Raw genomic sequence first — 17,029 nt, 5'->3', positions numbered from 1 at the left:
TATTGCATTCCCCTGTATTGTCAAGAAGTAAAGTCCAGAACAAACTAAAATGTTGCCTACTGGACTTCTGCTCTTACCACTTTCCTTTTTTCTGTATTTTCATTTGTATAGTTTCTCTCTTCTTCCTTATCACACCTTTTTACCATGTGATTTTTGCCTTCCTTGTTTATTTAAAGTGAGCTCAGGGACTAAGGAAGCAGTTTCCAAGTGCCCTGTGAGTGTTCTGCCCTTCCAGCAGGCACCTCACCTGCCTGAATGCGGAGACTCAATGGCCTGCAGCCACTGTGTAAGGCTCACCTTGATCTATGTTCCTCTGCCACAGAGGCTGAAGCTTCCAGCCATCACATGAGTGCTTTAGGTCAAAAGGTGAATGAGCTGAGACTACTAGAAAATGCTTCTAAGGAGCAGTATTTGTGACAGAAGTGTTGAACAAATTTGAGAATTAAAAAAAAAGTCATGCTTCTTTTTGCTGTTAAGACCCACTATTCAGCGGACCTTAAGGGAAGTCAAGTCTCCTGAAATTACAGTAGGAACCAGACTCATGGGTACAGTCCACCCTCTTAAAGCCCTATGAATCCCACGTGTCAGGACTTCAATCCTCTTTAATTCTTGGGAAGATCAAGACCACTGGGTCTGAACCTTTTACTCCTCTGTAGTAACAAATCTGCAGCAATACATCAGAATACAGAGTAATAACAAATAACCAGAAAAAGCACAGAAATAGCTACTTATTGTGGCTGTGATGAAGTTGCTATCAGGCTGCATGGCACTCACCTGTCGGAGGTCATACACAGTTAGGCCCACAGAAATGATCGATAGGACTATGATAGCCACCGAATATTCAATGTAGCCTTGGCTCAGCCACAGTGTGAGGGTGAAGGCTTGGAATACATAGAAGGGGTTTAAAATCTGCAAACATAAATGCAACAGCTGTCAGGGGATGAACATAACACTGGGCAGCAGAGATGGGGTGTAGGAAGAAGGGAGAACATTTCATTACTATGTCTAGGAGTCTTCAGCACCAACTTGAAGGATTGTTTTGCCATCACAAGACAATGTTTTCATGGTGGTTTTAGAGCATTAATAGCCCCCATCTCTGAGTTTACCAGCTTACATGTAACTCATGGTATTTGTAATTAAAAGCTGTTGCTAACCAGTAACTGTGCAGCAGCAACTAGGATGGCAACTTAAAGTCAGACTTAAGGGACTTTTAGTCAGTTGGTTTCTCACTGTAGCTGTCTAACAAAGGTGACCTTAACATTGTTGATTCTAAGTCATCTCTACACAGATGGGAGAGAAAGAGGGAAGAAGACTGAACCTCAGTAATTGCCTTTAATACATTGTGATGTAAGAACGTCAGTGTGGATATATTTATTTACAAGAAGAAAAATCTCAGAAAAAAATAAGGGTCTGTGGGGCTATCAGTCTCAGACTACAGATAAATTGGAGGCTTGATTTTCTCTCACTTTCATACTTTTGGCTACTCTGCATTCTGACAGTTCTACAATACTAGTCATTCACTTGAATGCATTATGCTAAACCAGGCAACAAGCCCCACTGAAATTCAACTCAGAATATAATCGTGGTTATTGTGGTATCTAACTAACAACAAAAGAGTTAGATTAAATTTTTCAGAGAATTGCCCACTATGCAGTATGTCTGAAGGAGTGACAGACTTCTCTGTAGAACTGATATAACTAAAATAGCCACCGAAAGAGCTGTCTGCATAAGGATTAGAACTGAATTATTCATCTGACAAATTTGGTCCCTCGATGAAAATTTAATGCACTCTTCAACATTCACTAGGACAAAGAGCCAGACACTAAATCAGGATGCCAGTCTTCAACCACTGATGCTGTATCTGGACTGAAATACCACCAGCTTACGAGGACCACTCTGCCTTCAGGCACCACCATCAATATTTCAATCACGAAGCTTCAGACTTGAATGGAAGTGCAAAGTTCAGATTAAATAAACTTTTTTAGAGTGCTACACTGGAGTTCTCTTCAAGACCATCTCCAGAGGGCACTGAAAAGTTGGTGATATGAAATCCAACCAATTTCAGGGGCCCTGGAGCTTTTTAATGTATTTTGTGGGGTTTCAAAAAACTCCTCTTAAAGTTCAGAAATGTGCTGACACATCCTAGCTTGGAGCCCCATCACTCATAGCTCTTTTCTATTTTAGAAATACTGACGTGGTATCCATAGTCCATTAACGTGAACACTGATAGCATGATATCCTGTATGCAAAGCCTTTGCATACAGGTTGGAAAAAATATATGTCCACCATTTCTGTATGCAAACTCAGCCAGTAACCATCCACATGTCTCTCCTCTTATTCACAAGACGAGTTAGTTTTCTCCTCTGTGGAAGAAGGATAGTCCTGCAGTATGTCCTTACTGACATAGGAAACATGTGCCTTGCCTCTATGCCATAGGAGAAAAGGAAGTTGCTAGGTGAATAAAGCAATTACAAGAATTTTGCACGTTTTAAGCACACTCCTGATTTACACTGCTGTGGAGGCCACAAGCCCAGCAGCAGAATTTCTTATGTTTTATCTTTTAGTAGTCCAAATGTAGTATAAAGGAGGTTCACCAACTTTCCTGTCTCATGCCTATGAAGCATTAACTGCTCCATCCCAGAGTGCCCAGGCAAGGTCTCAAAACCACTTCATACCTGTCCTACCCAACCCCAGTCAGACTTACTGACCTCTTTAAAAAGCAGCTTCCAAATGGGGCGAATTTCAACTTCAATGGCATTAGGCCCACACACCAGCTGCCTGTAGGAAGGGAGAGAAGAGTTCCCCACATCATAGCTTAGTCACACAGGTAAGACTTCATGCAGAAAGCTGTGTGCCCAAATAACATTAACAATTATCTAAACAGGTAACTCCTGGGGACACGGTTGGCTGAGCAGGACAAATAAATCTGTCAAGAAGCTATTGTATCTGAGAGGATTTTACCCAGAGGCAGAAGTTTGGTATTTTCTTGTTGAAAAGATTGTCAGTTTGCTGCTAAGCCCCATGATGAACTCTCTGGAGGGCTTTTAAGGAGATGCTGGCAAGGTAAGCCAGTCAAGGCTTGCTGTGCCCTGAACCCAAGCTGGAACTGGTGGTGTTTTCCCCAGACTTACTTTGGCATCACTCAGAACACAAAAAGCCCAATAAGGTGTGGGGGATAATGATTTTGCACCTTCCTGAATGCCACCCATGCAGTTCGCACTGCCTTACTACTACGGTGAGTAGCAAAACCTCACATGAAATTAATATAGAGAATTAATAGGTCATACGGTCATAATTAGCTCAGGTATCAACTTATATGTAGACTGTACCTGATCTTCTGGTCTTCCTTTGTCAGGCCAGCTCCAAACTTGTTGTGTATGCTGTGACATGTATTGCTGTCTTCTAATGATCTGGGTGAACAGAAGAGAGTTCACAAAGGGGACTCTCTCACTACAAAGGATTTTATAACAGGTTGCTGACACTCACCCAACTTTCTTGAACTGTTTTACAGAAAAGTCCCAAATGTAACGGATTTTCTGCACCTGTATACATCTCACCTGCAAGATCAAACAGCAGAAATTCCTTTTGACTTTCAGGGAAAACCACCTCACTATGTTACAGAAACAGTTCCCCTTGTCTTAGGAGAAAGCTTCAGCTTATGAAAACAGGACTTGCAGGAAGATGCTGACAGAGCATTTTGGGGAGCCTCCAGGTGCCTTGACTCATTAGTTCACCCATCATCTTCCTGCCATGTTTCTTCTTACCTTTAATTGTGGCTTCTTTACAGCTCTGTTTATAACAGAGTCTTTGTCAGCTACGAGAGGACATTCTGAAGTACTGCCATCAGGCAGTGCCAATGCAGACAAATCAATCCAGGTCACCTTCTTCCGGGTGTATCTCTGAAACTCATCCTAGAGAAATAGAGTCCAGTTTACTGACAACCCCAAATGTTGCCTGAGATAATGTTTCCTGACTCTGAGAAGTACATATGAGATTCCCAGAGACCAGCAGCACTATGGCATCATTGCAGTCATAGCAAATGTAAGCCCATAGCAACAGGGATGCTGGGTACTGGTGCTTTAGCACTGATCAGTAAAGCATTTTGAAGTCAATCACACAGTCATCTCCATTTGCTGTGATTCATGCTTTGGAGGAATTTCAGAGGAGATGAAACCGAGCCAGATGTGCTTCAATAGCTACTGGGTGGATATTCAAACTATGGACCAGACTAGAGCTAGCTAGAAGCAAAAGCTTTCTGAAATATTTTTAGTGTGGACATTGAATCCTCAGCACCAGCTACTGTGCTCTGCAGATCTCCTATAATGCTGTGTTACTTGTGTTACATCCACAGCCAAAAGCAACTCAGCTTTACTGTTACAGATGCACTTGTCAGACTGAATTGTCCTTTAATCACTTTAGTCTCATCTAACTAGTTACAATAAGCAATAGATTACTCTTTTAGTGGTTTGAGTGTATTTATATTAGGGATATCATTGCAATATTGGCCATTAAATGTTTTAAGTATTTGCTCTGATAGAATTGTGTTAGGTTTTACTTCACAGTGATGGAGTCCCAGAATACAACTAATGCCTAAAATCTAGCTCTCCAAAAGCTATCTCCTCAACATTCTCTGATAACTTCAAAGCAGAAAGGTTACTAGCAGGATGGTCCCTCCTGCAAAGGCAGTTGGCTCTACCTCTTGTACACAGAGGATGGGAAGAGGCAGAGCTGCACTGAAGCTTGACTCATCACTGCCCCTACATTTCCAAACGTGGAGAGTGTTATTAGCCTGCTGCATCATGCAGGCACAGAACAACAAGCTGCCCCATTTGGGAAAACAAAAGGCTCTGCAAACAGCAGTAAGGCATGAGGGTGAACCTACGGTGGTTCTGAGCAGAACTACGTCTGCCTCTTCCAAGCTGCAGGGGATGCAGTTTGCCCACACGTCCCATTCCGGCTTCCAGTAGAACAGCAGCAGCACAGCCCCACAGGACAAGATGTATCCAGCAATGCACAAGGCCTTGCGGCAACGTTGGGTTTTGTAGCCAAAAATCTCCTGTACAGCAAAGAGAAAGCACTCTTTGTTAACAAGCTTGACCTTGTCATTTGTTCATCGGAAAGCCCGAGCTTATTGAAAAGAAATGCTGGTGACTGAGTCCCTCATAGCAGCCTGAGGTCATTTTAGGAAATTAGAGTTTGATGATTGACATGGCATAGTTAAGCACACAGAGCTGCTAGGAGGAGGAGGATGCCAGGCTGCTGCTGACAGAGGAGTGGTCTAATGTCAGCTCTCCCAGGATTTCTGAGAAACCAACTCTGGTCTGGAGCTTTTACCATCAAGACTGGTCACAGTAACATGTCTTTCTGCAGTGTCAGCACCTGCCTGCAACCCAGGCAAATGTCTCCACGTGAGCTCGGTGCCAAAGCCCACCTCATATGGGAGGAACAGAACAGGCTCTGCCTGGGGGAGGGAAAATGGCCAAGCCTCAGGCAAGTCCTCTTGGATGTACCTACCAGCACGTTACCCTCCACCACGCATACTGTACCTTGAGAACGAGTACATAAGGGCCCTCTGGCTTTCTATGCCCCACTCACTCACCAGCAGCAGTGTCTGTCCCTTTCTGCCTGCCCCCAGGCACCAGAGCAGGAATCCAGGCAGCCCCCATGACAGGGCTCCCTCTGTGACACCCATGCTAGTGTAATTTGTGTAAACGCTTATTTGGGAAAAGAGCTTTTGTTTGTTTCAGGATGAAGTGAAAACCTAACAGAAGATTATTTCATTTTTTTGTGTTGGAGTCTCCACTGGAAATAAAACCATTGCCTCAGTGAGGTGTCTCCCTTTCTGCTGCAGCAATCTTCTTTGTTTCCCCACACAGAGTGCTTCCTGGCCATCTCTTGGCTCCCTTCCCTGCCCCAAAAAGCTCTGCAACATCCCCCAGGGCTGCTGGCAAGGGCAGGGGTGCAGGGAAGCAGCTGCAGCATCACCCTCACTGCTCTGGGGTGCTGCTGGACAGGCCCCCACAAGAAGCTGCAGGAGGAGCCCTGCACCATCACCAGGGTGAGGCACCTGAGGCAGAGCTCATGAAACTGTACCCATACTGTGTGGCCACTGGAGCATGAGGCACCTGCCCCCAAGGAGGCATTTGGTGACACTGCAGGTGTAGGCAGAGGTAGGGAGTAAAAGGAAATGTTCCTTTATATCTATGTGTGGCTACATGGCAGGGTTTGGGTGTTTTCCAGAGGAGCTTGCCAATTAAATCACACAATGTGACATGGGAGCACAACCTGCTATTGACACAGCATCTGCATTTGCGAAGAGGCAGGGAAATGTTATTTAAAAATGTAAAAAGTATAAAAATGAGGAAGTCCCACATCTGAATTACACACTAGAGAAATGACAGAAGGAAGGCTGGCACTTTACAGGATAGAATACGCAACAAGGCAGAGCTCCTTGGTGAGGGCTTGTACCAACAATTACACAGGTTCAAGTTCAGGTATAATTTTAAAGTGATTAAAAAACTGTGGAGTAAGCACCTATTCAGTTTTAAGTGCGCAATTAACTTGATTTATCTGAACTCTGATCATAATCAACATAAACTAAGCTGAAATCAATGCAGTTCTACTGAAATAAAGATAATCATGCAGCCCTTGTACCAGCTAGAAAAATCCATTACAAAATGGCAGTGCAGCTTTTAAAGGTGCAGCATACAAAATATTATTTCTTTGAAGGGCACCAAAGTTTAAGCCAATAACCACAGATGTTGTTTTCGGGTTTGGAGGACAAATCAGTGTTCAAAGCTAGGGAAACTCATGGTGAGTGGGGTTGAGCCCAGGCATGAGCCCAAGCAGAGGGACAGAGCAGTCAGTCCTGATATAGCCACAGCACACAACGGAACAGCTGGACCATCCTGCACCAGCTGGGTACAAGGGAACATATAACATGATAATGCACAGCCCGTGCCCAGAGACAGCACGCTCAGTGCTCACAGGGTTGTGCCAAGAGCCAGAGCTGGGGGAACCCCCGTTCACTGCAGGACTGCCCTGCTGAGCCAGCACCTGCCTGCCTGAGGAACGGTCCCCAAGTGCAGCACCTGGAAGCAAACAAGACAGGAAGAGGACGTGTTAAAAAAGGCAATGCCCAGCCCAAGCCAGGCAGCCTTGCACAAGGCATGCTGTGTCAGCAGCCTCCAGGGCAGAGCCAGGGCCCTTCCCTGCCAGCATGGCTGCAGCCACAGGCTGGATGGGGTGAGGGAGGCATCTCCTGGAGGTGGGTGCAGCTCAGCTGGGAGCACCGGTTCTTAGCTAAAAGGCTACTTGTGGCAACAGCCCCCCCCCAGCCACCCTTGCTGGCCATCCATCCCCATCAGGAAGCTGGTATTGCCACTGCTTCCTAGGCTCATAGTATGCATACTTGGAGAGCCACCTCCCCACACCACCCAGTGACACCCTGAAAGACACTGCCTGTAGCTATCCATGACACAGAGGATCACTTGCTGAATCCTTACCTGTCTACCGGGGCACACTTTGATTTTGTGCTAAATCCAGCCTGGGCTCCCTGCTCTAAAACAAGCTCCCATGAGCTGTACAAGCAGCAGGCAAAGCCCAGCAGGGATTTACCAGAGGCAGCCAGCAGTGCTGAAGCCCCACCACTTTTAGTAGCCCTGTGGGCAAACCTGATGCTGAGGCGCAAGTGTGCAGGGCAGCATCTCCCCCACCTGTGCCTACCCTGCGTGCCTGCATCGCCATGGTGCAGGCACTTTCTCAGTCCACAAGGCTGGGCAAACAGTGACAATGAGGAGATGCTGGGAAACACCTGCTAGTGGCCATCTGCTTGCAGAGGACAGAGGATCCCATTGTGGGAAAAGCTCACTTCTGTGCTTCCAGTGCACGTAGCATATATGCATCTCTAGCACATGCAGGGCTATATTTTACACCTGTGCAGAGGCATCTACTTCTGTGCCCACCTCATGCACAGAGAGCACCTGTATTCCAGCTGTTCCCTGCACAGATGGCTGGGAGAAAAGGCCTTACTACCACGCTCATCTGACTCTGTTTAATCAGTCCTCATTAGCAAGGAGAGGAAGAGTTTCCAACTCCTTGCATTTGCAAAGCAGTCCCTTAGTGCAGCCCTTCCAGGCTGCCGCACATAATCAATGATCAATAGTCAGTAATCAGTAACAATCAAAAATATGACATAGATTCAATTAATATTAATTAAAAGCCCATAAGGACAAACTTTTACTCCGGAAATGCTGCCATAAAAGACATAAAAGGATTCCTCTCATGAGAATTGTGGTAGACTTCGGTCATCTGCCCAATTTTCCTAGACCTGCTAAGCAGCAGAGACCCTGCATGGCAGAAAAGATTTAATTGCTGCTCCAGAGAAGGACTGAGGATAAAGCTCATTTGTAAGCACCTTCCCTGTGACTTGCTTTCTGGTGACATGATGATATGGGAAGGGTACCTATACGCAGAGATCATCACAGTTAGGGTGGAAAAGACACCAGAATAAAGAGGGGGGAAAGGGACTCTGCTCTGTGGCCAGGTGACTTCTGGTGGGCAAAGAGGTCTCTTCCATGTTCCATGCCTCTGGACTGAACGAAGTATTGTTTTCTTTAGTCCTTACTTGGCCAAAATCAAAGTCAGCAAGGACTGATACAGGGTATTGCTTCACCAAGGCTATGCTGAAGAGACGGTACTCAGATGGTGTGTGAAACTGAAGCAGCAGAGGCATATCCAAAAGAAGCATGTGGGAAAAGAGGTACTCAAAGAAACCTAACCCCACCGCAGTCCCCCAGTCCTTACCAGCTCATTTTCTTCATCCTTGTTGAGGAGCATACAATGATCCTTCCAAAACTTCTCCTCCATCTGACTGTCTTGTTTCCAGTTCTGGATGTCCTTGCTGGTGGGGTCATGCAATGTCAAGCACAGCTAAGGGCTTGAGCTCAGAGCAGTGTTACAGCCAGCTCTCACCGCTGTCCTTTCCGCTGCCTTTTGAAAGTCTCATTGCACACACATCTCCTATTATGCTCCCAGGAGAGGGAGGAAAATCCACCCTCACGTGTAAAGCCCTTAAATGCCTGGCTTGTGTAACACATGCATTTCTCTGCTTCCTGGCATCGCTGTGCTCACCGGGGTGGGACAGGCTGGAGCAGAGCGCAGAGGGAGGGCGCCTGAGGGCTGGTGCCAGGGAGAAATCAAGGCACGGGGCAAGGAAAGGGGTGGGAGGGTGCCTCAGCCCCGCAGTGAGCTGGCCCCAGAGCAGCCAGGCCAGCACTGGGCACTCCCTGCAGGATGCCTGTGGCGAGATGCACCACGTGCTTACATAACCAGCTTATGTAAAGGAACCTGAGATCGATTGTGTGACGGTCTGAAAAATGTTAGCATAAACAGTGTCTCCTCAAGGACATCAAAAGACTATCAGATTAATGGATCATCAGCTACCCAAAACATGCCCAGCTTCATTCTCAGGCCTTTGTATAAAAGGTGTGTCTCATGCCATCCTATTCAGCATGCGGTAGCCACGGAGTGTCAGTCCCACCAAAAGAGTGCCCAACACCAGCTCGGGATAGCTCTTACTGGCTGGTCCAGCAGTGCTACCTGGTGAAGGGGATGTCTAACATCATGGCAGAGAACAGGAGAGGTCAGCAACTTTCCTGACTCTGGCTCATCAGCAGGTAAGATTAATTGTTAATGGTATTGTGCCTGGTGGCTTTTCCCTTTTCCTTTTGCTTATGCTTAGATTGCTCACATTCTGCTCAGGCTTAATTATACTGGTACTCACTGTATGTAGTTAGAATAAAATCCATCGGACTTAGTCCATGGTCTGTTGCCATTTTATCATCCGATACCCAATGAACCCCTTTGTCCCGTGACAGTGTCAGCAAGAGGCATCTCCTCTGGGGACAAGGTTACACTGCCTGGGTCTGGACTTGGCTTCAGCACAGTGGAGCTGCATGCTGGGGCACTGACCTGCAGGGATAGATCCAGTTTGAACCCCGCCCCCACAGCTCTGGGCATCCCCTCAAACCCACATTTTGCTTCAAATTCTGCCTGAGATGCAGGGAAAGCAAAGGGGCTGGGTGGATCCTCTGCAGAAGCCCAGCTGGGCAGCACAGCCACACTGCACACCTTCCAGTCTCCTGTGCCCCCGCTGTCAGGGACATTTTCCAAGCATTATCCTAAAATTGCTCTATCTCACTCCCATTCTCCTTCTGTCACAAAGCCTGAAAATGACCATTTATCCAGGCGGGAGAGATGTGCTATATTACCGTCCTGGAATAAATTACATATTTGTGTGAAGAGAGGCAATGGCCCTGAGTTTGCTCAGACTGCTAGAAAACCCTTCTTGGCTCGGCCACAGGGAGGCTGTCACTGATGAGACTCGAGGATTTAGACCCCATAGACAGAGACTTTGTGTAATCTTTGTGATGGCAAATCAGGAATTCTTCCAAATTTTTCTTCCCCTAGATAGGAGAGAGAATGATGCCCAGAGACTGCAGAGCTTGTCTGAAGTCCACCAGTTCTCCCTCTATCTGCAGCTTCATCCAGGAAAATACTCCAACAACTGAGAGAAGCATTTTTTACTAGGTAGACTGCTACAAATAAAACTGTTTATCCATGTTTCTTCTCTCTGAAACAGAGCAAGGAGAGGCCAGGCTCTCTGGTGCTCCGATGAGCTAAGAGCACTTGTCATTTTGCTGCATCTTCAGTCTGCCTGGGGATGGCCCTGCATGATCCAGCCAGATCCATGTCTGCGGCTGCAGTGGTGTCCATAAAGCAGCAAAGATGGACCAAACACTGAAAAATCCTGAAAAATCAGGATGATGGTAGGAAAATGCATATTTTTCCTTCCTTTTTTTTTTTTTTTTTTTTTTTTTTCCCCTAAGCATTTTCATTGTGAACCATGTGGCTGAATTCAGATTTCAACATCAGTACACAGTCCTCTCTGCCTCTCCCTCTCCTCTGAGAGGGCATCAGCAATCTCCTCCACCACACTGCTCGGCACACCAGCCACTGGCACACAGCAACCAGGATGTGATACACTTGCAGGTCACTCCACTCTATTGTTTTAAGAAGAAACGCTAATATCTGAGGAACTGTGTAGTGCTGGCACCTTGGCCTTTCACGAGGTCTATCTGTGTCCTCTATGACCTTCTTGTGGTGAAAGGCTTGTACACAAAGAGGTAATGTGCAACCACTGCAGGCAGGTGGTTGCTTAACACCAGCCAGTGCATCCTGTAAGTCTCCAGGGGAAGGGAACTCATGTGAGGCATCATTAGCAGGGTGGTTTCATTAGTTCTCTATTTCAATCACCTGGGGTATCTTATTTACATCAGTATGATCCAGTCTCTGGACTGGATTCTCAGCAGTCCCCTCGTGTGGGGCAGCAGGCTGCCCACCACTAGCGCTCCCCAAAGAGCTCCCCAAGCTGGGTGGGACACCTCCACCCCCAGTCCCACCAGGCTGTGGTGCCAGCAACTTAAATGTGAAAAAGAGTGGCTTAGGGAATTAGAGACTTGGAGGATTACAGGCCAGCCAGCCCAACTTGAACACACAGAAAGCTGCGAGCAAAAATTCTTAACCAGTTTGTACTTAGCTAGGGGATAGTGAAATGATAAGGAGCAGCTAACATGGATCTGTCAGAGGAAGATCCTATCAAACCAATCTCATTTCCTCCCTGACAGGAAGATGCTCCAGGGAATAAGAGAGAAGCAGCTAATGTGGCATATTTAGACTTCAGTAAGGCTTCTGATAGAGCTCCTCAAGAGATATGAGGATACTGGGAAATAGGATCCTTTCATGATGGGCTGAAGGGTTGAACTCAAAGTAGCTGTCAGCGGTTTGCTGTCCATCTCAGGGGAACCCAAAATATTCATGTTTTTGATAGCAGCCTGGATAATAGGACAGAGAAGGCAACCAAAATGCGTTGATGACACTGAGCTGGTAGAAGCATCTGCTTTAGAGGAAAGAAACAACACAGTATGATTTGGGCATGTTAGCCATATGGAGTCACCATATGAAATTCAGTAAAATGCTGCACTCAGTAGCTGGAGGAAAAATGTACAAAAAAAATGGGGAGGTGGTGTAAGTGTATGCCAGGGCAGGAGGTGTAGCTAACAATGGCTGAGTATCCCCTTGCCAAAATTGTGACTGTCATTCTGAGTCACAGATACAGGAGGGCGGTGAGATCCGTGAGACAGGAGGAAATTATTCCACTCGACTTGGTGTTAGCAAGGTCTTGGCTAGAGTTCAGGCTCTAGGAAGGTGTGAGCTAAATGGAAGGAGTGAAAATGGTAAGACGATTAAAAGTTGGTAAAACACGACCCACAAGGAAGTGTTGAATAACTGAGTTTGTTTAAACTAGAAAAGAAAAAGGCTGAACTGAAACACAGAAATTTCTGTAGTACAGAAAAGAAGACAGTCAACCATATTTTTAATCCTATTTTTGTCAGAGACCAGGAGAAACCAGGCTAATTTCTTGTTAGAGTAAACAATTAGATTTTTTGAGTTAGGGTAGATATTTAGGAGGATTTTCTAAATTAAAAGGTATTCAAATACTCAAACAGGCTACCCAGGGCAAAAGAAATCTTGTCACTGCTTTAAGGAAAAACAGGACAAAATTTGCCGACGGTGATCTAAGGACAGGTCTTGCCTCAGAGGCAGGAGATGTGCAAAGTAACCATGTCAGGTCCCACTGTGTGATCTCTGCAGGATCCCCCTGAGGGGGAGATGTGCCCCCTGCACACACCAGGAAGAAAATTTGCTCTAAAGTACATCACTCACCAGCAAAGCAAGCAAAGCATGCAGATGGGCTGAAAGAACATAAAACCCCGCAATGCAAGGGAGCAGCTTTGTCTGCTGACAGTGGCCCTGTCATGTAGGGCCAAAGGGCCTCGTCATGCTCAGGCCGAAGGGCAGGATGCCATTACTGTCCGCACAAGCCCTGTGGACTCTGTGGGGCCGTCCTCACATCCTGCTCTGTGCTGGGACAGGATGGTGTTGGGACCCTTGGCAGGGAAGCAGAGTCTGGACAGTGATGAGACCTCTTCATGGTGACAAGCCCTGCGTGGCTGGAGGGCTAGGAAGTTTGTATTGCCTTGGCCTGCTGCCCAGCCCCGAGTCTGTCCTGCTGGCAGATGACAGGGAGCATGGCACCTTGCCTTGCCCTGGGAGAGCTGGATGGATGAGGCCCCTTCCCTCTGTCTGTTCACCCAACACAAGCACCCTCTGAGCCCTTCACCTACCAGGATGATTGCTTTTGCACTCTATTTCACAGGAGAACAATCAAGACAAACCTGAGTCCCAGCATACCTGAAAGCCTTTCTCTTTCTCTTCTGGTAGGGCTGCCCAGGGCAGTGGTAGGGTGGCCCACTTTCCAGGAAGATCTCGTTGTTCCCATGGCTATTCCCAAGGAATCTCTGTCAGGCAGTGCTGCCCGGCTGGGACCCTCAGCATCAGCACCTCAGGGCGCTGAATACGTGTGTCCCACGGAAGGTGGTGGCACATGCCCAAGGCAGCACCACAGAAGGGCTCTCCAAGAAGCCCTGGGCACTTTGTGTGTGGTTCCTGCAGCTGGAGCTAAAACACAACGCTGCCTTGCCCAGATTCCTTGTTGGTTATCTGCTCACCCCACCTGGCTACCTGGCTGGCTTTTGTGGAGGAGGCAGACTGCAGTGCTCTGGGGGGGGCAGCTTGGCTCTGGTGGGTCTCTGCCTTGACTTTTGCAGGCACTAAGGATGGATGGCAGTCGGGTGTTTCAGACAGCAAGAGAAGGGCAACAAGGGTACGGTGAGAGACCTGGAGAGCTTGTTCAGAGCTCTGCCTCTGCAACCATTTCCCTGAGATGCCTGGCAAGGGCCCTCATTTCGCAGAGGGGGTTACACCGGCAAGCATTTATGACCTTCCTAACTGACAAGCCCAACCAGAAGGCTGGGCCCACAGCTTTGCTGGACTGCAACAGAGAAGGAGACCCTTCTGGAGGGCAATCCAGAGCTCTCCAGTTCAACTCCAGCCTTGCAAAGCTCCTGGAGACACACAGCTCCAGGCCCTTTCCAGCTGCTTAGTCAGGCACAGGGGATCTTGGCAGCTCCTGAGAGAGGCAAATCCGCAGGACAAAGAGCTTGACACCCAGAGCCACACCACAGGGCAGGAGGAAGCCCAGAAAGAAAGACAGGAAGGGCGTGCTGGGGCTTGCCTGCCTTTTCCATCCTCTCACATTTTGCAATTTGAACCCTCCTTCTTGGTGCACAGCATGTCCCACCTTACTGCTGTTCAGGTTCTTTTTCTCCTTTGTGCACTCATTAAAGCTCTATTTTTGCCCAAGGACCATGTGTCCATTCAACTGTAAGGAAACGTGAAGCTGTAGCCATGCCAAAAGATTCTGGTGCTGTATAAAGAAACCAGCAGGTAATGTACAGAAGGCAGTAAAACAGCACCCTCTGTCCCCAAAGAAGAAAAAAAAAAAAAAAAAAAGAGAGAGAGAGAGAGAGAGATTTATAACTAAATTGATATTTATTTCAGCAGATAAGTCAGGCTGTATTTAGAGTAATCTGTAGAGTTAATCAAGCACAAAATATTCCATTCAAATAAGCAATCTCCTCTCCCTAGAAGTTTAAAAGGCAGCTACAACAAGCATGTAAAATCTCTGCCTTGTAACAACCTGGCATGTTCTCCAGCACTCACAGTCCACACAACTGAACATGTGCCAGTAACTAGCTGCTCATTCCAGCTGCCTTCCTGGGACATTCTCCATTTTTCCTGAGTTTCCTGTCAGTGACCCAGGCCCATTCCCTGTGGCCCATCTTCCAGGCAGAGGAAGACAATCATCAGCCCATGGCATTGCCGATGTCCCCAGACTTTGGAGACAGCACCATGGTGCCTGCAGCCCCGCAGAGGCGCCCTCCATCACTGGGATGTGGCCACCAAAACTGGTGTGGAAGGTTCGACGTGTCCTTATGCTGTTCCCTGGACTGTACACTTGCCTGACCTCACTGACAACCCAGTCACTGGGGCAGCACAACTGGTCCAGCTGGTGAAAGCCTACCCTGCTTGCATCCTTGGAGCCAAGCCATGGGCTGGTATGCCCGCATTCCTTCTGTGTATATGGAGAGGGTGGGATGCAGCGAACTCTGTGCAGCAGCAATCAGGAGGATGAGCAGGGCTGGAGGCACCGTGCAGGGAGGAGAGGGCAGCCAGTGGTGCCCAGGGGTGCCGCTGTCAGGGCCGATAAAGAGCCTGGCTGCTGGCCACTGGGCCAGGGAATACAGGCTGGCGAGACCCAGTTTAAATGTTACAATAAAGAGTAATGAGTTTAAATTCAGTTGTTGGCATCAGACACCTGCACTATATGGCAAGAGAGTTCTTTGCTTCCTTTCCTTGACCTGGCTGCTATAGGTACCAGCTCCTTGTGCCTTGTTTTCCTCGTTGATTCTTGGCAGGTACTTGGTTTCCACAGTCCTCTTCATAATCCTCCTGAAGACCTGTGATGTGCATCAAGTTCCTTAGGAGAAAGGTGCTACCTGAGTGGAAAACTGGTGTGTCTCATAAAAGGTTTTGACGTGTTAATGTTATTGCACACCTACAACTGTTATTGGTGATGGTCTGCATCTTTTAGAATGGGCTTTGTTCCTCCTTTGCTTGTGTGTGCTGACAAGTGGGCTGGGATCTGGCATGCTGAGTAGTAGACAGAAACCGTGGTGATTGTATCAAAATAAACAAGTAACAAATAAAAGAAAGTAGAGCGCACACACACACACAAATATCTTTATTAACTAGAACGATTGTATTTCAAAAGAAAAATCAAATTTTGAAATCAGCTGTTAAGAGTGGCTGCGTGGCTCCATGGATTGGCTGGGCTCCAGGGAGCCTGCCCTTTGCTTTAGTTTAAGAGAGCTAACCAGGATGGACAGTGCCTGCCAGCAAAGATCACTGGGGTCTGTCCAACCAGTGCCTGCTGCCAGTCACAAGAGGAGAAAGTGAGCTTGGAGCTTTGATCCTCCAGGGGATTTTTCATCTGTGTTCAGATAGCTTGGACTGCAGACAGGGACTGTCAAAGCCACATCCAGGGCTGTCGATCTGTGTCTGCCCTTATGCAGCCCCAGAATTTGCAAAAAAAAAGAGACTATCCCAGCAGGGGGATGTGGACTGGGAGCTCTGATGTCCCCCCAGAGGTGAGTGAGCAGATGGGGGCTTTGATATGTGTGTATGAGCAGCTCTCTGCAGCAATGATGTGCATAACACATCACCTGTCTCCTGACTGCCATGGAGTTAAGCTGTGTAAGCAGTTCAGTGCAGTGGTGACAGACCACAAAGCTCTGCTGATCAAACTGTGGCTGATGCGAGTGAGGGAAGATGATAAAATATGCCCCACTACAGCTGGAGACACTGGACTTGCACAGGAGCAAAAGATTGACATCTTAAAGACTGGCGTAGGTTAAATGTCACCTAGCATCTTTATTCTGTTTCCTTGCAGGTAAGACTGTATTTCAGCAGTAGGCAAGCAGGTCTTTATCTTGTCGACCCTACAAACTCCATAGGTTTGCCAAAGTTGACACTTCTATACTATTACCAGTTGTGACATAAATATTTGCCTAGTCTGCAGCCTACTGCAGCTGGCACTTTGTTATATGCAGCAACATATTTCTTGTGTGAGGGAGCTCATAAATAGGACAGTGAATTTGGTCTCTGAGGAAATTATTACTGTACCCCAAACAGCGGATGGCGGGAATAACTCCACTAAGCTGCACTCATGCTTTCTCCTGAAACTGCAAGTAGTGCACAGAGCAAGAGATAAAACCTCTAGCTTTTACCTACCACTGGGATTTGTTGCAAAGAGGGAATGCTTCTTAACTTTGGAGAGATATTCACGAACAAATGCAAACCACTTCTGGTTTGTGTCAAGTTATGTGGCCTTGTGGGAGGTATTTACCATTAGGTAAACTGCAGTAGGTTAGGAGGTATTTAACCCATCTACTTTTGTCGAAGTTGTCTAAAATGGGGAAATAAATGCTCTGAGTCAAATAAATGC

General features: G+C 47.2%; 1 protein-coding gene across 1 annotated transcript in view; it reads right to left on the bottom strand.

The window, feature by feature from the left end:
- Nucleotides 1-8,948, bottom strand: part of LOC311441099 (putative cation-transporting ATPase 13A5) — a 31,707-nt gene extending 22,759 nt beyond the window's left edge. Inside the window, exons 1-7 of the mRNA XM_084528755.1 lie at nt 8,806-8,948; nt 4,883-5,056; nt 3,765-3,911; nt 3,487-3,557; nt 3,330-3,410; nt 2,709-2,778; nt 775-909 (exon numbers count right to left, since the gene is read on the bottom strand). Of these exons, the coding sequence (XP_084384881.1) occupies nt 775-909; nt 2,709-2,778; nt 3,330-3,410; nt 3,487-3,557; nt 3,765-3,911; nt 4,883-5,056; nt 8,806-8,868 (741 nt within the window). The 5' untranslated portion in view covers nt 8,869-8,948. The remainder of the gene's footprint in view (nt 1-774; nt 910-2,708; nt 2,779-3,329; nt 3,411-3,486; nt 3,558-3,764; nt 3,912-4,882; nt 5,057-8,805) is intronic.
- Nucleotides 8,949-17,029: the final 8,081 nt, after the last annotated feature.

The sequence above is a fragment of the Aythya ferina genome (assembly GCF_964211825.1).
Source record: "Aythya ferina genome assembly, chromosome: 9".
Lineage (NCBI taxonomy): Eukaryota > Metazoa > Chordata > Aves > Anseriformes > Anatidae > Aythya > Aythya ferina.
The sequence above is the reverse complement of the archived record's forward strand: the minus strand, read 5'-3'. Positions and strand labels throughout refer to the sequence as shown.